The 25,664-nt window shown below is 31.5% G+C and overlaps 1 protein-coding gene across 3 annotated transcripts in view; it reads left to right on the top strand.

The window, feature by feature from the left end:
• LOC143245037 (transcription initiation factor IIB-like) overlaps positions 1–19,290 on the top strand; it is a 32,284-nt gene extending 12,994 nt beyond the window's left edge. For all 3 annotated transcript variants that reach the window (XM_076490818.1, XM_076490819.1, XM_076490817.1), the window contains exons 3-10: positions 3,526–3,607; positions 7,287–7,391; positions 8,022–8,108; positions 10,285–10,414; positions 10,924–11,033; positions 11,265–11,359; positions 12,536–12,612; positions 13,404–19,290. In XM_076490818.1, coding sequence (XP_076346933.1) covers positions 3,526–3,607; positions 7,287–7,391; positions 8,022–8,108; positions 10,285–10,414; positions 10,924–11,033; positions 11,265–11,359; positions 12,536–12,612; positions 13,404–13,537 — 820 coding nt within the window. In that variant the 3' untranslated portion in view covers positions 13,538–19,290. The remainder of the gene's footprint in view (positions 1–3,525; positions 3,608–7,286; positions 7,392–8,021; positions 8,109–10,284; positions 10,415–10,923; positions 11,034–11,264; positions 11,360–12,535; positions 12,613–13,403) is intronic.
• Positions 19,291–25,664: the final 6,374 nt, after the last annotated feature.

The following is a 25,664-nucleotide window of genomic DNA, read 5'->3' as shown; positions in this document are numbered from 1 at the left end:
ATCACAATTATGTCTTATTTAATCTTTTTTAAGTAATATTTTTTATCCAATTTTAGTTTTAATAACTCGACAAGAAAAAGGATATGTGATTTCTTTTCATAAAATGTTTCATTATTTTGAGGTTTAACTCTATGGATTTGGAAGAGTCAAAATGGACATCACAAACTTTTTAAAGAGTTAATTTAAAATTTAATTAAACTATTTTATTATCAATACATGTTAATAAACTTGATATCAAGATGTAGTTTATAATTCTGAATTTTACATTATTTAAACTTAAATTTGTTTAATTTTAAATGGAAATATGTAAACAAATTCACAATTTACACATCTCTGTGATGTACATTCATTGACTTCTCATTTATAGATTTTTTCCCTCTTCTGTTATAGGGATTTAAGAATTTTTGTATATTTAAATTTATATTGACAAGCCAGAATATAAAATGTTAACTTCTTGTTGCTTTGAGTAACACTCTCACATGACATGCCTCTTCCATATCCTCTATATTTTAAGAAATCTCTTTAATTCTGTCTTCCATTGCTATTGGATGTATTAATAACCAATAGAAAGAACATTCTAAATTACACAAGTAAGGTAACTACTGAATTGTCTTAGACATCAATATTACTAGTTGCATGGAGAGATTTATGTAATTAGACTGAAGACATTGCTTCAAGTAGTTTTTAGAGGTTAGCTAGAAAAATAGTTTTATGACATTCAAGTGGCTGATGTATTTTTGTATTCTAAAATGGATATTTCAAAGCTACGAGGGCTGTTCAAAAAATATGCGGACTGTTTGAATTGCGCGGCTGCAGTTGGTTCCAGGGTAATTCGCTTGGTGTCGCTAGGTTTGCACAGATCAACTGATTACGACGCCATTTCCCAATTGCAGATATCTTCATTTGTGTATAAGCTATGCGGTTTTAAGTGAAGTGCGATTTTTTCGTTTGGCAGATTTCAGAATGAATGACCTGAAGGAGCAACGACTCACTGTGAAATTTTGTGTTAAACTTGGAAACTCTGCGACTGAAACTTTTGCTATGCTTAACATGGCTTACGGTGATGTTGCTATGAAGCATACGGCATGTTTCAAGTGGCATGAACGTCTTAAGGACGGTCGACAGTCCATTGAAGATGATGAGCGTCCTGGACGTCTTTCGACGTCAACTGACGACCCACACGTCGACAAAATCAACACCCTTGTGCAGGCAAATCGACGTCTGACTGTCAGGGAGCTTGCTGAAGAATGTGGGATATCAGTTGGATTTTGTTACGAGATTTTGACTGAAAAATTGAAGATGCACCGCGTTGCTGCAAAATTTGTGCCCATTCAGCCCTCAGAACTCGTGAGTTTTTGGCCAAACACTCGATCACTGTTCTTCCCCACCCCCCTACTCACCTGACCTTGCGATTTTTTCTTGTTCCCCAAACACAAAAGACCCTTGAAAGGAAGAGGATTTGAGATGATTCCTGAGATTAAGGCAAATGTGACCAAGGAGATGGAGGACATTACAATAGAAGCGTTCCAGGACTGTTTCAACAAGTGGAAACAACCGTTGGGATAAGTGTGCACGTTGGGGAGGAGAGTACTTTGAAGGGGTCCCAGACCTGTAACTTCTAAATAAAGTACATTTTGTTTTATGACGTCAGTTCGCATATTTTTTGAACAGCCGTCGTATACAAACTATTGTTGTGATAACCAACATAACAATAAGAAAAGCTTACTAAAAACCATACACCCAAGTGCAAAAGGCCTCAAGGCTAAAGTAATAGCTAAATTTCTTGTTTTTATGTATATTTTCTATTTATTATTCTGTATTTTTTTATTAGAAGTAAATAAAATGTAAAAACCAAAAATTATTACATTACATAACAAAGAAATAATATAAATATTTCTCATGATTGCTCTATGATGAAAGTATGCAAAGTAGGCACTTTGATATTCCATGATATATACTGATACTCTGTTTGATGTAAGTTTTTCCTTTTCCATTGGATCAATATACTAAAAACAGTTTAAGGTACAATGGTAAGCAATAAAACTGAGAAAGCATATGTCAAAAGGTTGGGAAGTTGAAAATTTAAGATAGAGGGGGGGGGGAATTTTACCAAGTAAAAATACACAACAACAAAATAATTATTTGTTTAGGAGGTTCTGTAGGTAATGCAAATGAAATATGAAAACTATAAGATGAAAAGAAGTACTTTTATTCTTAGCATGGAAATGAATTTTCATTCCTGATTCAGTAAAGACATCATAAGTTCACAGATAATTTTGTGGTATGAATACTTGATAAAGATTTATTTTTTTATGTATAATATACTTTTAATGTTTATTAAAAGTTTGTTAAATTTTGTGAAGATACGCTTAGTGCATTCATAGTTTTAGTTTATGTATAGTTTCATGGTTACCTGGTAATTACAAGAACACTTAAAACCTCTTTATTCTTTTGTATAGGGCCAAAAAAAAAAAAGAGGTTTATTTTTCTTTATCACTGTAGATTTTCATTGTAGAACTTTTGTGGAAATTGATTAATTTATTAAATTATGAAAAAAATGGAAGTTTAAAATTATTTTTTGTCCTCTAATGCCAAGGAATAGCAGTTTGAGTAAATCAGTTGTGTTTTGATATTAACATGTCTACTAGACATGTGTATGAATATTATGCTTTTGACATTCTGATTAGTGACTCTTGTTGTTTTGACAATGCACTTTAATGTAAATTTGTGTATATTAATGTGTGATCAAACCAGTGATGTGAAAAAAAAAAAGATTTAGTTTCACTGTGATAAGAAACATGCAACAGCTTATGCTTAAGTCATATAATATATTTTTGCTAGCTTCCAATGTAATGTTGGTCATTAGAACTTCTTAGGCTTTACATGCCAGAAAATGTCTCTTTTTGTGTCAGCTGTTATTTTAAATGAAACATTCCTAGTACACATTAGAAATGATTTTTGTAATTTGTTTTCTGTTAGTCACATTTAATACCATTTCTAATGGTACCATTACACCTAATATAAATTTTGTTGCAAAAGTATTTTAAGAAATACAAAGACAAATTGTTCTTTTTCATTATTTGCAGCTATGAACCTTAATCACATACCTAGTATTTAGTGTTTAAAGTGACATATAATTTAGTTTAATAGTTGAGTGTAGGTATAGTGCTCCTTAAACTGTCCTTTATTTGCATTTAGTCTTTATTTTAGTATATTTACTGAATTTAGTCATGTTTTGTGGTTTATAGTTATAACTGTTTAGTTTGAAAGAGATCTATGAAATAAATCCCAACTTGTAGCAGTATTTTTTTACTAGTAAGCATGGCTATGAATGCATACACCCATTTATAAATTAAAATTGAGCTTTCTTAAGACTGAAATGAGAACAAGCAGTAAGAAGTTGTAACTTATAAGATATTTAGTAGTTATTTAGTACTTTCCACATGTTGAATATTTTCTTGTGGTTCATTAGTTTATTTACAAACTTAACAGATCCTGTATTCAAATGTAGCATTGTTTTTGCAGAGTTGTGGATGTTGGCACTGAATGGAGAACTTTCAACAATGAGAAGTCTACAAATGACCCTACACGTGTGGGCGTAGCAGAGGTACTTTTAGATTTTAAATTGAATTGTTTCCTAGGCTTTTTAAAACTAGTGTCCTTTCTTTCTTTTTTTTAAAAACTAAATTTAGAATTCTGCTTAGTCCTATTTAGAACTAGATATAAGTTAAATACTAAAACAATCTACTAAATCATGTACTGTACATGGAGTATTTGTAACCAAATAATCTTTGGAAGTATCATACTGTACTTAAATACTTTGATAAGGAAATTTAAAATATTTGTTTTTACTGGCATAGTATTCATATTTGTCAATTGTGTTAGTGAATATTTAATATTGTAAATGTCAACTTTTTTTACTCGTGAAATTTCTAGACTCATTATTACATCTTGTAGCATGTATAGAAAACAGTGTAATATAATGTCATATGTTAGATGAAAACTTTGACTTTCTGTTTGTTATAAGTAGTATAGTATTGATTGTCAGAGAGAACTTCTGATAAATCCTGAAAGAAAGGACATGCCAAGTCCTTTAAAGTTATTGTTTTACATGGTTATTAATCCTGTTAAGTCACTTGAGTAAATCTGAGGTGGTTACTAAATTACCTTAAAGAGATCATAAACACTTCTGACTGTAAATCTGATTACATCAAAACAAAGCATAAATACTGCATATGAGCTGTTTCTACTTCAGAAGAAAGTACTTCTAACCTGTTGACACATCTGAATGTAAGCCTTTTTATTACTTTTATTAATATGAACTATATTATGTGTAAATTATACAATTAATATATATATATAAACTAAATCTCTCATGCATATTAAACTTTTTTCTATTATTTGAGATACTTATTACTATATATTTTAATTATTTCACAATTATAAACTGTATTCTATAATTAAACTCTCATGTTTTGAACTATATTCATCATTTTTATTTATTGTTTTTTAATATTTTTATTATAAATTGTTCTATATTATATAATTGAGATACGTGTTTGTATTAGTAGTGTAATGACTTGGTACAAGCAGCAAAGTGTCTTCTACTTGGCTTTGGCATTGTTTCACAGATACAAGTTTGACTGTTTCATTAGACCCATGGTCTATGAATCCAATCAGTAAGAAGTCAAGAAAGTTTCTTCATTGAATAATCCTACAACTATGAAACCAAAAAAGACAATAAATCCTTCCCTTTCAAAAGAGAATTTTTTTAGTTTCTTTGCCTCCAAGAAACCAGCCATCTCATCTTGAATCAAAGGATACAGAGATCAACATGTGCATCAAAAGTCCTTACGTTCCTGAACAAAGCACCCCTCTGGTTATTGGACAATTCCTAAAAAAGACTTCTCCTTTATCCCTACTATCCAAATGCTCCTCAGTGTTCTAGCATCCTCTGCCCATCTTTAAGGGGTTTGTTCAGCATAGGAGGCAAAAGTCTTCAGACTTGGTTGCTGTTGGCTGATTGACAACACATTGGAGAGACTAATGCTATAAAGAACAATGGACAGTTATCTTTAAGTCTTTTTTTAAAAGTATATTTTTTGTCCTAAAACATTATTACATTTTGAAAAATAAAAGTATTGAATTGTTATCTGCTGTTTTATCATTCTTGCTTGTTACCTGACAAAGTATTCATGAATACATACTTAGCATATTTCCTGTATTTGTTTTTGTATTCATGTTCATAAATATGTGAAGCTGTCATTTGAATTTGATTAATTATCTCCAGTATCCTCCCAATTCCTGATAAATAACTTTCACATTTACTATATCTGTTACATGTTAGCCAACCTGATGAGCCTTGGTATTTGCAAGTACTTATTGCAGCAGATGTAGTGTGGTTGACATATTACATTATTTTTTTACTCATCTAACCTATATAAAAACGTGTGTGTCAGGTTGCATTGTGTTTGGTTTTTCTTGATTTCTTGAAATTAGAAGAGTCATGAAAGGTAAAATACATTTATCCAAATAGAATAATTTGATTACTGTTTGCTCATTACAGCTTTAGCAATCACATACCTGACAAAGTTCTACCAATAGAGCAGTCTGTTAATCTTTTCACTTTTCAGGAGTTTGGGTATTCCTGATTTGGATGCATTTGTCTCTTCTCAACACAAAGCTTTCCTATTTTTAGTTGTCTGTTCCTCATTCACAAGCAAATGTGATGGATGCTGTTAGCCAGAAATGAGCCAATTGTTGTCTGTATACTTATCCTCATACTTGGTTTCTTTCTGTTGTCATTTTGATAGTTCTAACCAGTCATTGTCATGTTCTGTTGGTTGCCCCATATTTGTAAGCTTTGATGTGGTTTCCATTCCTTTGATTGTTAGCACTGATAGTCCTCATGTAGTTTTGTGTGAAATTAAAGAAAACAAACCTATGATGGCTATTGGTATAATCACCAGTTCCTCTTATGTTGTCTCTCATGTTCCTTCATCAGCTTCACTTGAATCTATCATTCCCTACTCCCATTCCATCTTCACTTGTCTCTTTTGTCTGGTCCCTCACCAGATGGTTCAGACTTTCCAGGCATGTTGCCTCAAGGGCTTCCCATCCTGTTTGACCATCCTCATTGGTTGTTTATCAGTATAAGTGGACCATTCACTGCTGTGTTTACCATCATTATAGACCTACTGTTCTTCACTTGTTGTCCTTTTTCATTTAGCTTTATGAAATGGGGCCTCTTGTCTCGCTTTCCTCTGTTGCATGTTACAGGGTCTTTTGTTTTCTAATTTTTGATTTATCAGATTTGTGTCTGTACTCCAGTCTCATGTCTCATCTGTGTTATTATTTAAGTAACATATGAGGTGTGATATAGTATGAAAGATGTTTTAATAGTTAAAAATTCCCTTGGTACTATACCCTTTTTGCACTGATGTATATAGCATGCACACACAGAGAGAGTAACCTCTGAAGGCACAAAACTAGTTGAAGAATGGAAAGGAACAAACATAAAGAATAATCTGATATTTCAGTGTTTTGTTATGTTGATCTATGTTATCTGTGAATCTTATTTGCATTTTGATTATATATTTGTAATATGATACCAGATGTACTTCCTCAGGGCTCTCAAAATCATTCTATTTTAAGAGTAAATCAAAGCAAAATTAAGAGTAACAAATATTATTTATTGCTTTGAGTTCAAATGTCATGCATTGTTATAGCCTACAGAATGCATAAATCTTATTTGTGACATGCTCATTTTAATGACATCAGAACAGTACAAATTGCATTGTTAAGCATCTTTTATGTCACATAATTTTAGTGTTTATTGACTGACCAAAAACACACTATTGTACGGTTAAAACAGATGATCCCTCCAGTGGCCTTAGACCTCCTGTTGAAGAAATCAGTTTGCAAAAATATTTTATTATAATATATATTTCACATTTGGCTACAATCCTGTAACATAAGCATTGGATGTAATAGACCTTGGTAGTAAAGTGAGACTTTAGTTATTGATGGATTACTTAACGATGAAATATTAAAGAAATGGTTATAACTGAAAAACTATTTTAATGTAAAATTGTTAAAAACTGTTGTTGTATATAAATACAAGTGATAAATAGTTTATTCTTATATAGCTAGTTTAATTTTGCAATTGTTTTTCACTATTCATAAGTTATATGGAATTATTTTAACCAACACTGTTTTCATTTTTCTTTGATCTAATTTTCTTGTATGTTGTAAGATGTGTGTATATATCTGTTTCTTTCTTACAGAACCCACTACTTAATGGAAGTGATTTGTCTACAGTTGTTGGAAAGGGAACAGGAGATGCAAGTTTTGATGAGAGTGGAACAGCAAAGTACCAGAACAGAAGAACTGTAAGAACCTGATAATCTACAATTATTGCTATAACTTGTGATAATTATTGCAGCTATTAGTTTATACCTCTTCTGCTCAGTTGACAAAATAATTTTATCCATGACTAATAATTTCATGATGGATATTGCAAAGGGTAACATGTTCTTTGTAATGGCAATGTAAAACTTCATGGTTATTTAAATTTTTAGATTTAATCTACTGTTAAACAAAATCTTATTAAGTAAAAGTAGAAATTAACAACATCTGAAATCAGTTGGCAATAGCTCAAAATGGTGTAAATGTTTTTAATAGTTTTAAATTTGGTTTTTAACTTTCTGTTAGATACATATTTTGGTATATTTGGGAAGGTTTGTTCCAATTATAAGATCCAGCTTAGCTGTTTTCCCTTCATTTTGTATTTATTACAAGAAACAAAAATATACATATTTACATGTTACTGCATTGTTTGAACTTTCTGAATTACAATACACAAATAATGAATAGTGACTGAAGAGTTGGACAAGATATAATAGTTGGTATCTCTGTGTAGTCTACCATAGAGCACAACATGCTTAGAACATTTTTTATTAGTGCTTTTGGGAATAATTAATTTTTTTTTTACCATTGATGTTCACTCATTTATTCATCAGATGAGCAGTTCTGATCGAGCCCTTACAAATGCATTTAGAGAAATAAACAACATGGCTGACAGAATTAATCTCACAAAAACAATAGTGGCAAGTATTTTTTTTTTGTATTTATTACTTGACATTTGTGAAGAATATTCATTTTAAACTATTTAATGTTCCTGACATTATCTTTTTAAGTAAACATTACAGTATTATATAGAATTGTCTATAATAGCAAATTCAATTACCTTTCATTCTAATTTGCTAAGCATACAAAGAATAGTCTTTAATTTATTTAAACAATTTAGGAAAATTCTTAACTTTGTTAATCCATTACTAAATGAACTAAACTACTCAATATACTAAAAATTGTCAGAAAAAATTGTGCTATTATTATTATAAAACATTACCTAATTGTAAAGCAAAATTTTTATATTATACAAAATAAGTAATTATTAATTGTTATTTTGCTATTTTTGTTAAAGTACCACAAAATTTTCTTTTTTTAAGCTATTTTTCTTGTTGATTGACTTCATCAGTGTGGTAGCTCTGCTTTTCAAAATAGGATAAAGGTTACCCATTACAATGCCTCCATTGCTGCAGTCCTCTGGATTCTGCAATGCATTTTTTACTTCTTAGAAGTCAAAGATGGGAGTTGCATACCAGTTCTTAGCCACTGGGGTAGTGGACAGTGGAGGTCAGCCTTCCTGATTGAAGTACAATACCATTCAGTTGAGATTAGGGCATTGGCATTTTGCTGGTGTGGATGGCATGATTGATGCCCTTCTTACTGCAGATCTGGTTTACAATTGCTGTTCCTCTAGGTATTGGTTGTAGCACTCCACCATTTATATATATATAGCAGTTTGTTCCTCTGCCTGTGATATTCCTTCTTCCTGCCAGTTGGATCAGTTGTTGGTTGGAGATGGTCTGGCCACATAATGTAATAATAACCTGGAAAACAAAAAGAATGAAGTTGATTTAAATAAATAAATAAATTGAAGTAATTTATCTGCAGTAACAAGAATATCTTTCTCAAGGTACGTTCATGATGTTAGAAAAACGTATAGGCTCAAGAAGTCTTGATAGAAATTAATAAAAACCCTATAACCCTAGTGCTTTTTAAAGGTGGACCTTTTGAAAGTGTTAAGGTTATAAGGCTTTTATTCATTTCTCAAGGTATGTATATTTTAAAGAAAACCAGTGTCAAAGAAAAGATATGAATTTTAAAGCAAGATATTTTGTTGTATTATAAAACAACAACAAGAAGAAATAAATGTTTTATATGTATATTAGTAATAAAAAAACAGGAACTTAGAAAGATTTCTCTGTAATTAGACATGCAAACATGAAATATATTATTTGGAACAGGATGGTATTTAATTAAATAATTACAAACCAGAAAAGTCTATAAAATACAGAATGTGAAAATTAAAAGATTAGAATGAAGAGCTCAGATTTTTCTGAGCTGTTTTGTTTTTCTGGAGGTCAAATTATATATTTATCACTGACCAATTTAGGTTTGCAGGTTACATTAAAGAGGTTAAAATTTATTGGGTTCTAGTAATGACTTCTGATTAAAGCACGCTACCTACATGAATTAAAACTGTATATTAAACACAGCCAAATAAATATACAGTTAAAACTATTTTCGTTATTATGAATAGTAACTATAATGAATAATTTTATCTGTTTGATGATCCATCTGTAAACATTATTTTTAGTAGTAAATGGTATATCTCCCAAGGATCAGCGAATTGGTGTAGACTTAGGTTAGCCTTAAATAGTCCATAAACCAAAGCTGACAGCGTAAAGTAGGTACATTGGAAAAGTAAGGTTTTGAAAGAATTACATTAAAATAAGTTGAAATTTATTGAATATGTAAAAATGTAACTTTCTGATGAAGTATTTTTAATGTGTGTGTGTGTGTGTTTTTTTTTAAAGTATCTTAAAAGGTTATTGCAACTCCCACAACCTAAAAATTATGGAAATGCTAAATCAAACTATATGAATTCTTTTTAAGTCAAAATTAGATTCTTGTCAGTAAATGTTTCTTATTTTTCTCCAAGAAGTAGAAAAATCAGTAAATATTAATGACAATCATATCATCTGACCCAGAAAAGGTTTGTTGGAACCATAAAACTGGTGAGGTTTGATATTTTGATTTTCTTAAAGAATTTTGTAAATTTGCATTTTCTCCTCTCTTATTTTTCTTAGTTTTAAGTTTGACTTTCATTGTAGAGTTTCTCTTGAGGTCTGATAATTCCTTTACTTTTCACTGAAGGATCGAGCTAACAGTTTGTTTAAACAAGTTCATGATGGAAAGACATTGAAAGGCAGGAGTAATGATGCAATTGCATCATCATGCTTATACATAGCTTGTAGACAAGAAGGTGTTCCCAGAACTTTTAAAGGTACGTTATTGTTACCACAGGTACAGAATAGCTTATTTCATAAAGTGTTGTATAGATATATATTCAGAAAACAATCATCTGGAAAGTAGAAAATTGGAAGTATAAATGTAATTTCTATGTAACTGCAAAAGGTATGTTACAAATCAGTTTTAATATATAACCTACACATATATGTTAACTTTATATTAAAGGTTCTGGACTTGGGTTTTTCTTGTCCTCATGTTAAACATAACATTTTGTGTACAAAGCAGATAAAATTGTATATCATGTATCATATTATATTTGAATTATGACAAAAAGAAATATACCTGTTGCTTCAAGATTGTCAGCAGGTGTTGAGTACAAATTTAGAGTGAAATAAATAAGTGAAGCCAACCCAAGCTTTAGTTTTTGTACAAGTGTAAATTGTGAGACTTTGGTATACGTAGTTATAAAAATTCATTATTTTCATCTGACTTTAAATTTGTTCATTGAAAGCTGCTGATTTAACTTTTTTTTCAATGTCATAGAAATTTGTGCTGTTTCTAAAGTATCTAAGAAAGAGATAGGACGTTGTTTCAAACTGATCCTGAAAGCATTAGAGACTAGTGTTGATCTCATTACGACTGGAGATTTCATGGTAAGAGATTTATTAATTTGGTCTAGTGCAAAAAAAAAACATTGGCTATCAAGTATATGTTTTTGGTGTGCTGATAGTCTAATATTTTATTAGAGGTATTTTCAAGCACAGTATTTTTACATTATAAAAAATGTAAATTGGTCTGAAAATAGTTGTTTGTATTATTGAAACCACAGATTTGCTTCCATGGAGCAGTTACACGTGTTTATGTTAAACATTTATTTTCTGTAGTCTCGCTTTTGTTCCAACCTTGGATTGCCTAATACGGTTCAAAGAGCAGCAACACATATAGCTAGGAAAGCTGTTGAGTTGGATATTGTGCCTGGGTATGTTTGTAGAAAATTTTACAATGTATATTTGCTAGTTAATTCTCTGTTTCTCTCATAACTAAACTGATTTTTGCATGAATAACGTTTGCTATCTTAAAATATATAGACTTCTATATTTTTATTTTAGAAATAAAAACGTTTTATATTAGCTTTTCCTCTGGTTTGAATCATTATGATTTGATGATATGGAGAAAAAAGGTAATGCACAGAATATCCAGTCTGTGTGGACATTTGTTCATTTTTTGGAAAGTTCTGTATTTAATTTTTTTGTAAGGATATATTTTGTATTTAATGTGGAGAATATGGATTGTATTATTTTGTAAGCACGTTTTATTAATGTTTTTTTGTTATTTGGTTAGTGACTGATAATTTTTAAGTGATATTTATAAAATCAACATTTTCCTTTAAAAGTTTTGAAAGCTGTAACTTCTCAAACCATGAAACATTTTTAGTTTTCTGGTCATTTTTGAAATGTAAGAAATGGTACGAATGCTAATCTTTGACTGAATATCACATACTCTTGGTTTTCTCCAGCTAATAATATTTTGTGTACATTTTGAAAAGCTGTAGCTTTATTATTCTTGTTTATTAAACCACTGGCAAATTAACTTGTATTATCTAAATAATTAGCAAAGGACTGTCATTAAAATACATAATATTAGTACTGAATACATGATTTTTGTGATATTTTTAATATCATTCATCTTCCAATATTTTCATCTTTCAAAAATACATTTCACACATTTCAGTTAGGCTTTAGTTAGAGAAATCAGACCTAATGAGCAAGAAGACTGGCAGAAATTCTTTTTGGAGAACAGATTGTCAAACCATTAAAAATCAACATAAAATGAATTTCCATATCATTTTACAACTAATAGATCTGGAATTTACGAACATTATATGAACTTTTAATAAAACTGCATATTTAAAACTTATTTATTGTAAATATGAGTAGATAAATTTTGATATAAATATTATTATCAAACGAAACAACTGTTCGGATTTTGCAAATGAACTTTTGTAATGAAATGTAAGATTGTTATTTCTGTAGCTACCAGTTATTGAACATGAAATAATTTTTAATTTCCTGTAATTTATGCTCTTGTGTTTCACTCAGTTAATGATCTAGTTGAACCAACATATTTGTTGTTGTTCTGATTTCGAATTTTGTAGAAGAAGTCCTATATCAGTTGCAGCAGCAGCAATTTATATGGCATCTCAAGCTTCAGAAGATAAAAAATCACAAAAGGGTAATTTTTTTTCTCTTAGAAATTACTCTTTTTCAGTAATAGAAGTGTGTTTTCAATTCATTAATACAATAAACTTTTATACATTTCTGATATATGGGTTATGATAATGGGAACTTTGTACCATAGATTTTATGTCTGTGTAGAATATATCCTGTCTCATGCTTGTTTTTGTTTGCAGGTGAACAAGTGTTTTTTTTTGTGTATCATTTGATTTTGGTAGAAAGGTATAAATGTATATTGCAACACTACAAAATGTTTCTCTCTAAATGTTAACACCCTTAACTATGTAAGTTGTAAAATAATGCTGAAAAATGAATGGAAGCAACGTTAATTCCCCAAGAAGTGTATTTTAAAGCTCTGCCCAGAACTCCACTTCTAATGTGATTTCATCATCTGTATTTTCTTTTCCAACAATTTACTGCAATTATATTTTCAGATTATTTCTACTCTGTTGAAAGTTGTAGTTTAAGGAGTTTTCCTGAATTGCAAAATATTAATGTCATTGTTACTTTAAATACAGTCATATAACATTAATGTCAAATAATTTAGAGGCTTGAATTTCTTCTATGGTTAAAGTGACAATTCTTTCAGACATTTTGTTTAATTTCTAAGTACTTGGTGATTCTAATTTCTTAACTGCCACTTGGACAATGTGTTTGACTGCGACTAAAAGTTTTCATGCTGCTATTGTAACAGCTTTAAGTACTTAGAATACAGATTAATCATATCCAGTGAGTTAAATAAATTATTGATACAATTTGAATTTGAATTTATTTTTGTGGTAATTTCAGAAATTGGAGATATAGCAGGTGTGGCTGATGTTACCATCCGCCAGTCGTATAAACTAATGTATCCAAAAGCCACTGAACTATTTCCAGAAGACTTCAGATTCCATACTCCAATTGAACAGTTACCTACACTTTGAGGATATGGAAACAACCCATGTTGTTTTGTAAAAAAAAAAAAAGAGGAAAAACTTGCAGTGGGAGTTTTAAAGACAGATTTTAGTACAAAGCACTTTCTGCCACATTGTTTTTATAATCAAACTTTACTACAATTAAAAATTAAAAAAAACATGTATGTGGAACAAAACTTGTTCTGTGCTGGACAGATTTTATTGAACTAAACAGTTAAAGCTGTTATATAGATTGTGTGTGTGTGTTTATCACATGATATTGTGCATTAGGAATTTACAAAGAAAGATACTGCTGAGCAACATTTTATTTCTGGACAATTTAAATAGTATACAAGATTTTAACGACTAAAACTTATCACAAAAATCATGTTAGAATCAGAGGCACAAAAACTTTAAAGCATTTCTAGTATATCTTTGTCAGTTGTGGTTCAGAGGTGACTGTTGTTAAAAATAATGTGTAATTATTTTTTATACCATAAAAACATATCTTGAATGAAACTTGCATCAATAACTATAAACTTGGGGAAAAAAATTTTATTGAGAAAATTACAGCATTAGACTATTGAGAGGGGCGTACTGTACCAAATGTTGAAATTCATGTTTACCAAAATGCAGTGTTATCCCTGTGCTTATTTTTACTCAAAACAATTTCAATTATTCATTGCAGGAAGTATTATATAAGTATATACCATGAAGTTGTGTTATAGAATGATCTTATAAATACTTGTTAAATAGTTATATTAATTCTGCATTTCTGTCTTCTCACCTATAGTAAATGTTAAAATAATAAAACATACTCAAGTTTACCTTTAAAATATTTAGCAGTATGTTGACAAATAATAATCTACTTGATGGTGTAGGCAATAGCCCTATTATTTATAGGAATGAAGAACTCAGTTGAAAGGAAATTTTTGAACAGTGAATTTGTTTTAACAGACTATTCATTTTATTCTATTTGTAAATAATGCTTTGTTTTTGTTTTTTTGCTTAGAAAATAAAAAAGTGAGGATAGATAGTGTTTTCAATGTTGAAGTTTCATGAAGTCGTTGATTTCAATAGATTATTCATGATAAAGCATAGAGTTGTCCAGAACAAGGACAGCTTGTAGTTGTAACATATAATATTGTACCACATAACTTGATTAAGTAATAGATTGAGATTTTTTTGTTTTTGAATCCAGTCAATCATAATTTGATTGAGCTCAAAACTAATGTACAAGTAGTACAAGTACTAGACACATCCTTCAAGGAAAACAGCACAGTTTCATTACTTCTATAGATGTTTTGAAACATATTGGATTCTGGTTAAGTGTGTCACATTGAGACTAGAATACTTTCACCCAATTAAGCAGTTGCTCGAATTATACAAAGCTTCACAAAAAAGACTTAAAAGGTGCACACATATAGTATATAAGACAAAAGTTTTTCTATTTATTTTTCTATTTACCTTGAAAACAAATTTAATTTCTGCTTGTTCATGCGTTTGCATTACTGTAGATTTTAGCACTTATTAACGTTGGAGAAATTTATCGAGTGGACCCTGCCATACTTTCTTAGCTGACTGTATCTGAACAAAATCAGCAAAGGTATCTACTGCAGATATTGGACTGTCTTCATTGCCTTCTTGCATAAAATAATGTTGTAATCCATCAACACATTTCCTGGCTTCTTGGTGAGTCACTCGTTCAAACTGAGGTGTGTCATTCTCATTACTTTCCTAGTCTTCTGATGTTTTTTGGTGTTTTGCTGCAATTTGATCAATAGTTGTATCTTCACTGTCTTCATTTTCATTGTAATGCTGCAGACTGTTTTTGATACATGTAAACCCTTCATAGTTTTTGACATGTTGTACTTCTAAAATGGCTTTATTTTCACTATCGGGCAACTCCAAGACAGTGTTTAAAACTGCAGTGAGCAAAGCAATTATGAATGGTCTTGGTGCTTTTATACCTCTCCTACTATTGGCAATAAACTGTACTGCTTGTAAAAGATTGATATTTGCACTTACTTCCTTAGCTGTTGAAGATAATGTTAACATATGCTCTTCAATTTCTTTGAAGATGTAGTTTAACAATTTTCCACAATACAATGTCTGGGTTTTTTATGATTCCCCTCTCCATAGGCTGCACTAAGAATAAGGTATTAGGTGGCAGAAATTCCAGTTGGATGATTTTCAAGCAATCGAAATGAGGGTGTACTGCAGTATTGTCAAGGAGCAGCAAAATGTTTCTTGACTTTAATTGCAATTCAGCATTACAGTTCTTTAGCCATTTCTCAAACATTACAATGTCATCCATGCATTTTTGTTATCGTGGTACAAAACTGGTAAATTGTCCATTCTTATCTCCTTAAAACACCGAGGCTTAGCGCTTTTCCCAACAACCAATAGGTTATGTTTTTAACAGTTTCTGGCATGTTTTGAACAGCTCAACACAGTCACATGATCCATTGCATTCTTTGAACCAGAAAGTGTTGTGTGGTTGTAGATGAGGGAGTCATCTGGTGTGGCACTGTAAAATAGGCCTGTTTCATTGGCATTGTAGATGTCTTCTGCACAGAATTTTTGAAGCAAATTTGGCAGTTTTATTGACTTTCACTCAGCACTTACAGTTCAGCACTCATCATTTCTCTTGTGCTTTCTTGAATTTATTGCCAAACCTAGTCTTCCATCGACCAAACATTTGTTGCTTTGAAATCATTGTGACCCAGCTTTTCACTCCGATTTACTCTTTAACATTGGACTACTGACATGCACACCTCATCCAGTTATGATAAAGAACCACCAATTGAGAGCCTTCTGAGCATCTGGATCCTTGCCTTCTTGCTTTCATTTTTAAGAATATCCTTCTCCTCCTTCCTTTGCATTAGATCCATTCATTTCACAGTTCATCTTGCTGCTGTATTACCCATGCTGTTGTAGATCTTTGCACTCCAGTTATCTCAGCCAACTGGCATTGACTTGTGTTAGATGGTTGTTTGGTCCAGAATAGCAATTTTCTCAGCAAACATCAAATCTTTCCATGGTATTTTTTGTAGGGGTCTGAAATTTTACATAAATGATACAGAAATTATTAGATGCTACACAAATGATCACAACTGATTCATTGAGCAGCCACTACAGGACTAGAAGCAAAATATGGTAATAGTAGTGATGAACACAGTGAGTCAGTCAGTGACAGCTCAGTAACAACTCACAGGTCACTTTGAGTACAGCATGCTATTATATTGGCTCAATTAAGCAGTTTGATGTCCCATATAAGTGAAGCAAATTTAGGTTGTTTTTGATTAGGTTTCGTTTTTCAAAATTTATCCCAATAAACGGCTGCCCCAATTAATCTGTGGCCCAGTTAACCAGAATCTACTGTAATTATTTGAATCCTAAAAGATAAAAATGGGGTGAGAAAGAAAAATTAAAGGCTATCATTTTGTTAATGGATATTAATCAATATTGATGCATGCTGTGTTTGCTGTTGTATGTAATATGAGACAAAATATCCTGAGCAGTACAATTGAAATAAGTAACCTGTCTTAATTTCATTACCAGGTAATAGCATTAATGTAGTTATTGTTAAAAGTTGGCCTGGCTCATTATAATAAGTCTCAGGCAAATATCGTTATATAAAAACAGTTTACATAAATGCAGCCTTTTAAAGTGATTGTATTTGTAACTTTAATAAGCTGAAATATTTGATCTTTAATTACTTTGGTAATGCAGTTACCATCATCAGCACTTGTGAATACTTTACTTTTAAAATTCTGTGTATTTGAAGATGACGTGTTTCAAAACCAGTTCACTGAAATAATTGAGAAAAATTACCATTTGTGGTAAAAACGTTATTTTTGTTTTTTTACATTTGATATGCAATAGAACAGTGCCAGTAAAGAAATTTCATTTTTAATTTATGGTAAAAAAAAACTTTTTTTTTTACTTTAGATATACAGTAGAACAGTGTGCCAGTGAAGAAATTTTTTTACTTTAGATATACAGTAGAACAGTGTGCCAGTGAAGAAATTTCATTTATGGTAAAAACTTTTTTTACTTTTAACTTTCATTGAAATTTCATTTTTAACTTTCATTGTTTTTATTACAAAAATATTACATCTAGTTTTCTATGTTATTTTCTGTAATTTTTCTAATGCTGATATAAAACTGTGGAAATGGTATTGCGATGAAAGATGTAGGTGTGTTACATGTGAGTGTGTGGACTAAGTGTGACCCAATAGCTAGTGTGTAAGACTGTGCTTGCTCAGTTTCATTGTTAACATCCCAAAACTGCCAGAAATTTACTCTGCACTTTATAGCTGTGGATGCCTTTTAAGGGTGATAGTTAAATTTTACTGTATGATCAGACAAGAGTGACCAAAGAGATGGTCGTACATGTAGGTGCTGTTGACTAGCTGTCTTCTTTCTAGTCTGTTAGATCAAAATTAGTGATGAATTAATGCAAATAACCCTTGTAGCTTTGCAAAAATATCACTAAACAAATATAACTAAGTGTGGGAGTGTTCAAAGAAACATTTAATTGGCTTTCATTAGTGGTTATATTAGGGTGAGGAATAATTCTTGAGCATTTTTAAATAATTTCATTCAAGCATTACATGCAAGACTATACAATACTTCAAAGCATGAACACATTACACCCAAAACATTTATTATGATACTTTATTTCATGTAATACCTAGGTATATAGTATGCATTGTTGTAAACAAAATTGCAAGAAATTAAATGCGAAAAGCAGATGGTGTCGAAAATGCTCAATTTTGTCCACTTGACATTCCATTTAATGAGCTGAAAATGAAAGCAAAAATTAAAGACATGAAAATCAAACACACCATCTATTAGAGCAAAAAATTATCTACCAAATGACATGAAATATTTTGCGAAAGCGTTTCATTTATGAATATATTTTTTTAACTTGAAAAAACGCTCACGAATTATTCCTAAACCCAATACTTAGATTAAGTTCTAGGAATAAAAAAATATAAAACCTTTGTTCCTGTATAATTATTTGCAATTTGTGTTTCTAGCTCATAATGCTTCACTTTGTTTATGACCATATATTTCCATATGTAACACTAATTAGTGTTATTCCATTTGAACCTATAAAGAATTTGGTGCCCTATTCCTTCTTTGTTCATTAAGTTATGTGTTTAAATGTTTGCTCTTATTTGCTTGCACTGTTTGTTTTTTTTTTGCGCATGGTGTGTTATGCTTTTCATTTTGTTACTGAAGATTATATTAGTGTTTTTGACTTGCAGATTTCACATTTGAAAATAGCTGTCTGTGAAGAATTTGTTTTGTTGCACATAACTTGTAATATATATATATATTTCTTTGTACATATCTCAACTGTCATTTAAAGTACAGTTTAGTTAATGGATTAAATACATTCCAGATGTTATGGCAGTTTAAATTGGAAACTGATAGCACAGCAAACTTAACCCTGTTATAAGATTTTAAAGAACAAATAGCTAGCACCTACAGAGGATCAGTGTTGCAGGAGTGAAATATTTCTTTCTGATAACACCAACTGTTAATGTTTTATTACTAGTAGAGGAAATGTTGGAAAAATTGTCAGTGCAGTTCTACATGACAGATTCTTAGGTTTAAGTGAGTTATTGATACTTAGGTACAAAACAATGCATGTGTAAAACCTTGTATCTGTTATATTGTTCAGAAACTGTGTACATGTACTGCTGTGATAATTAAGTTTGTTTTTTTCATAAATAATTGTCTATCTAATAAAACTTTGAATATAGAAATTATTTACCAGACAATTTTCATTTTTGCAACATAAAAATTAGGGCTCTGCATAATACAAAACTGGATCCACCAGTCAGCTATTTAAAAAATAGTAGCTTGAGTGTTATGACTGAATAGTTGTTTTAAGTTATTCCTTCACAATTTACTCAGTGAATGATGGAACTCTACCACATGTGGTAAAAAAACAACAACAAAAAAACGTAGTATGTGTTGGTGTTACGGGCAAAAGAACAAACAAAGTGTCAAATGTGGTATGACTAGGATTTGAACCCTCAGATTACGAGTCAATCGCCCCAACTAGCCAGCCATGTCGGGCCAACAGTAAGTTTCTTATTCTTCTTAATTCACTTGAAGCATTATTACATGTAGTGTAGTACAACTTACAAACTGTCCATGGTGTTTGAGTGATGACAGCCCCAAATAAATGTGGTCATCATTCTGTTTTTCCGATTAACTAGATTTTGACTTTGGAAGAGAAAATAAAACCTTTTGGATAAAATATTTTGATAAATTGTTTTCACTCACACAGGAACCCAATTACAATCCCATACCGTCAAATTACAACCTTTACAGTACACGCACACTTGATGCCGACTACTTATGAATATAACAAAAACGTGTAAATCGGACACAAACCGGTATTGTAGACATTTTAAACAAGTGTAAAAATATATGGGATAGGGTTAACAGCAGGCGTACGTATGTGCCGTTATATATCTTTCATAATGACATCTTTACTTTATGTATTGCAAAAGAAGTACATAATTAAACTATTTACAAACATGCCATTTTTTTTGCGAAAGTGATCATTAAGTGTCAAATATAACGTCTCGTGTCTTAAAATCCAGGACATAGCGTCTCATCAAAATATTTCAAAGTTTCTTTATATGATATGTGAAACAGAACATTTAATCAGGTTTGTTTTGGCCGGTAACCTGTGAATGGGTTGTAATTCAAAAACATTACACTAACGATGATTAAGATGGAAATATTTGTCAATGTCCATGGATTTTTCCAAGTCTGTTTAGTCTACACCAGTGGCACAGCGGTATGTTTGCGGACTTACAACTCTAGAAACCAGTTTTAGATACCAGTGGTGGGCAGAGCACAGATAATCCATTGTGTGTCTGTGTGCTTATTTACAAACAAACATTTAATTTAGTTTCTCTCTATCTTCATTTGTCTTCAAGTTTCTGAAAACGACACATGTAGGTTATGATATTGGACAGTTTTATTTATTTTAAGCTGTTTTATTTATTAGTTACCGGAGTATACTGTCATTCCAAACCACCCAAATCCGTATTTTTTTATTTTTCTTTTACAGTTTTCGGAATAATAAATGTTACCATCTCATCTTTAAAACATGATACATTTGGATTATTTTCTATTATAATAATAAAGCAAATTGGTTGGTTATTGTTCTTTTTCTTATGGAATTAAATGCGCGATACCAAACAGCATAATATATTTTCGATCATATAACTATAAAAATATTTTATCTGTATGCGTTTGTTTGTATTCATCACCCACAATTGGTTAGATACAATACCATAGATTTTTTGTATGATAACTGAAATCCTCGTCACACCAAGCATGCTCGCCCTTTCAGCCGTGAGGGCGTTATAATGTACGGTCAATCCCACTATTTGTTGGTAAAAGAGTAGCCCAAGATTTGGCGGTGGGTGGTGGTAACTAGTTGCCTTCCCTGTAGTCTTACATTGCTAAATTAGGGACGACTAGTGCAGATAGCCCTTGTGTAGCTTCTCACGAAATTACAAGCAAAGACAACTAAAAAGTGTCGGAAGATATGCATTGACTATTCTGTTTTAGAATGTTTGTCCGAGAAAGGGATTGAAAAACACCCCAGTAGAGGGCATATTTTTATTTCTTTTTATTAAATTTTCGTTTTAAATTTTTAGACACAAGAGCTTAATTAATCAAACAAATTAACTGCTACCTTTCACAAACCGGGGTATACAATTAGATCATTGGTGATTTAATAATATAAAAAAAGAACATTGTATAACGTTGTGCTTTTTATAATTTTCACTTCCTTAAACGTCAGTTCTGAAAAAAATCCTTGATGTTGGCAGTAATTTAAAATTAATATTGTGCTTTGTGTCATGGAGAAACATACTCGTAGTGTAAGGAAGTAAACTTCAGTTATAAACTAATACCTCAAAATCCAAAGAAGCAAACGTAAATTATCTACCAAAGTACCAAAATCGGAAGTAGCAAACTTATCTATCAAAGTTTCAAATTCTAAAGAAGTAAAGTTAAGTTATATATATAATGTCTCAAAATTCAAAGAAATAAATTTATGTTATATACCAAACTCTCAAAATCCAAAGCAAAAATTAAATAAAATTTAAATGCATTCTACTCAGCCTCAATTGTATGCCTAACGTGAACTTTACAAAGCGCCTTATTGAATTAAGGTGGTTGTTGCCAAGCAACCAGGTACACATCTTCCCTGTTCTCACTTGCTTACAGAGGATTACTTCAAACTACTGGGATATGAATGCGGGGTTTTACAAGATGTGTTTACTCCAATAAGAATACACATTTTTATGTATTAGATCCAGAAAAAAAGAATCAGATGAACAAAAAATAGTAAGACGTTAAGTAAGATAGGAGCAGTACCTATCACTACAAACTATTGTTGACGAGATTAAAAATAAGAAATTCGGCTGACGATTTTTAGAATATTAATAAATGTTCAATATTTTCAACGACTGGTCAAATGTTCCCTGTTGCTTTACTGACTGATCAGTATTATTTTCAACAAACATTAATCAATAGAGCAACCAATATTTTTTTCAGTTCAGTCGACTTATAAATGTTTTATTATGACACTCCATATGAATGCTAAAAACATTATATTAAAAAAAAATCAAGCGAACTGTTCGTAAGCGTATGTTCTGAACACCAAAGATATATTTTAACTTAGAAAACATAGATGCATCAGTGGTAGCCAAACATGCTAAACATCAACAATTAATCTAATACCAGGAGAAGAAACATTAAAGAAGTCATTTTAACAACAACAAACGCCTGTAGATTTCTCCCTCACCACTTGGAATTCATCAAAATAACAGTCATCCATTGAATGTTGCTTTTTCTGCCATTATTTAACGTTAACCGATAGGCTTGTTTGTTTGCTTTACTTTGAATTTCGCACAATGCTATATGAAGGCTATCTGTGCTAGCCGTCCCTAATTTTACACTGTAAGACTAGAGGGAAGGCAGCTAGTCATCACCACCCATCACTAACCCTTGGGCTACTCTTTTACCAACGACTAGTGGGATTGAGCGTCACTTTATAACGTCCCTACGATTGATAGGGCGAGCATGTTTGGTGTGACGGGGATTCGAAACTGCGACCCTCAGATTACGAGTCGAGTACCTTAACCACCAGGCCATGCCGGGCCTAACTTACAATTTGAAATCACGGCTTGATCCTTTATGATGTACAAAATATTGTATAGTTTTCTCCTAAAAAACAAGCAGTTTTTGAAATAATATCGAGCTTTTTAAAGATAATTTACATATATATTTAGTGAAAGATAAGAAATAAAAATAACAACATCTTAACCTTTAATGTTGGAGAACTGTAAGATTCTGAAAACTTTATTTTTTGTTACACTTAACATATTAATATTTTAGAAAATTAATTTATTGTTATGGAACTTTTCAGTCAACTAGGTAGTGCAAATGGTCATACTACAAATTTGCTGGAGATTGTCCGTTATTAAGCACAAAGCGCTGCCTATGTTCTGCTCACCACGATTATTTAAACCAGGTTTCAGGTAGCATAAGTCCACAGTTTTCCCGCTGTGCTACGAGGGTACTGCTTTAGATCGGGCTCGGCATGGCCAAGCGCGTTAAGGCGTGCGACTCGTAATCTGAGGGTCGCCCTCCCAGCCGTGGGGGCGTTATAATGTGACGGTCAATCCCACTATTCGTTGGTAAAAGAGTAGCCCAAGAGTTGGCGGTGGGTGGTGATGACTAGCTGCCTTCCCTCTAGTCTTACACTGCTAAATAAGGGACGGCTAGCACAGATAGCCCTCGAGTAGCTTTGTGCGAAATTCCAAAACAAACAAACAAGCTTTAGATCGAAACTGTCCAGTTAGGCCTACACTTTAGATATTGTGTCTAATATAAACTCCAGCACTTGAGTTATGCAACTCATCAAATTACGTTCCAAACAACGTGTGAAAAACAACGGCTGTGCATTTAATGCTATTTATTAGGTTGAGGAATAATTCGTGAGCGTTTTTTAAATAATTTCATTCAAGCATTACATGCAAGACTATACAATACTTCAATGCTTGAACACACTACACCCAAAACATTTATTATGATACTTTATTTCATGTAATACCTAGGTATATAGTATGCATTGTTGTAAACGAAATTGCAAGAAATTAATGCGAAAAGCTGATGGTGTCGAAAATGCTCGATTTTGTCCACTTGACATTCCATTTAATGAGCTGAAAATGAAAGCAAACATTAAAGACATATGAAAATCAAACACACCATCTATTAGATCAAAAAATTATCTACCAAATGACATGAAATATTTTGCGAAAGCGTTTCATTTATGAATATATTTTTTTAACTTGAAAAAACGCTCACGAATTATTCCTCAACCCAATAGTTTATATGAAGTAATTGAATATATACAACCTTCAAACACGTAACATACACGCATTCTAGAAACATATAATTATTTAACGTTTTATTAATTATATATCATTTCTCATTATTGTTTTGATTATTTTTGCAATATTTATACGAAAAGCCAATATAGTATTTTAAATAAATGATTAACGGTTCATCAATATTGTCCTAGAATATGTTAAACAGTTCCACATTTAAACCACTGCAATTTAAATACATTTGAACCCTTATTTTAAATGTAAGAGAACTAAGTTGGATAATATTGTTCTTTGTAGATATCATGCAGTGTTTTCATAATCAACTCTAGGGAAATAAGGTTTCATTGAATCTGGAGTGAGTGGGCTGTATTTATGTTTAACGATAAAAATAAAAAAACGCAGCGTGTTTACAGAATCCTACTGGTGTGCTTCTGCTTAACTATGAACATCATTTGACCTTGTGTCAGTTGTTCGCCTGAATACAAAATTACACAGTAATTTAATGCAGTTTGTTTATCTAAATAACTTATAGAATTGTTAATGTTATTGGTATGCCGAAAGGATTTTGATTATTTTTTTAAGTACCGAAACTTGTTTTAGTTTCATATCTATATCACAGAGATGCTTTTGCTGCAATAAGATTCAAACAGGCAACCCATTAAGCCTTGTCAACCCACAACTTGATTGGTTTGGTTTGTTTTAAATTTCGCGCAAAGCTACACGAGGGCTATCTGCGCTAGCCGTCCCTAATTTAGCACTGTAAGACTAGAGGGAAGGCAGCTAGTCATCACCACCTACCGCCAACTCTTGGGCTACTCTGTTACCAACGAATAGTGGGATTGGCCATCACATTATAACACCCCCATGGCTGAAAGGGCGAGCATGTTTGGTGTGACGGAGATTCGAACCCGCGAGCCTCGTATTACGAATCGAGTGCCTTCACCATCTGGCCTACCTTTGTCACAGTGAGTGGTAGACTTCCAGTAAAGAAAAAGAACTCCTAATACGTTTCCGGAATATTTTGAGCTACTACTAAGCTAACTGGTTCAAAATTAGTATTTTGAATAAAAATACTTGTGTTTTTTTATATATGCACTGAATTAAAAGGAAAGCGATTACATAAACAATTTATAATATTTATTCCACTGTGTAGATAAAACACAGAAAATAAATATGGCAACAACAACAGACAAACAAACAAAATACTTTAAACGACATTATTCTTCTGCAGTGTTTCTCAGTGTGGTCTTCGGATCATTGGTGATCAGAGAGGGTCTTTAAGCTGATTAATGGGCTGCAAGGCACTGATGAAATTTTTGTTTTTCTTTTTGTTTTGGGAAGCAAAAAAATGAGTGGAATTTATGTACGGTGAATAATTATCATCGTTAAATATTTTCATAGTTGACGCATTATTATTTCTCATAGAGTTATTATGAGTTAATAACTTTTCTATTACTCATGGGCATAATAAAGAGGAATGAAGCTAAAAATGTTTGCTTGTTTAGAATTACATATAAAGCTACATATTGAAACCCCGGTTTCTAGCGGGGTGAGTCTACAGACGTATCGCTATGCCACTGGGGGAACGCTAAAAATGAAATATTTGTGATATTTAATGCATTAAAATTAAACTAAATAAAAGAAAGAAATGTTAATAAAATAACAAAAAACAATCTTAGGCTTACGGATAAGTTTACATTGAAAGGCTAAAC

The sequence above is a fragment of the Tachypleus tridentatus genome, chromosome 2, assembly GCF_004210375.1.
Source record: "Tachypleus tridentatus isolate NWPU-2018 chromosome 2, ASM421037v1, whole genome shotgun sequence".
Taxonomy (NCBI): Eukaryota; Metazoa; Arthropoda; class Merostomata; order Xiphosura; family Limulidae; genus Tachypleus; species Tachypleus tridentatus.
Note: the sequence above shows the minus strand (reverse complement) of the source record. Positions and strands in the feature narration are given on the sequence as shown.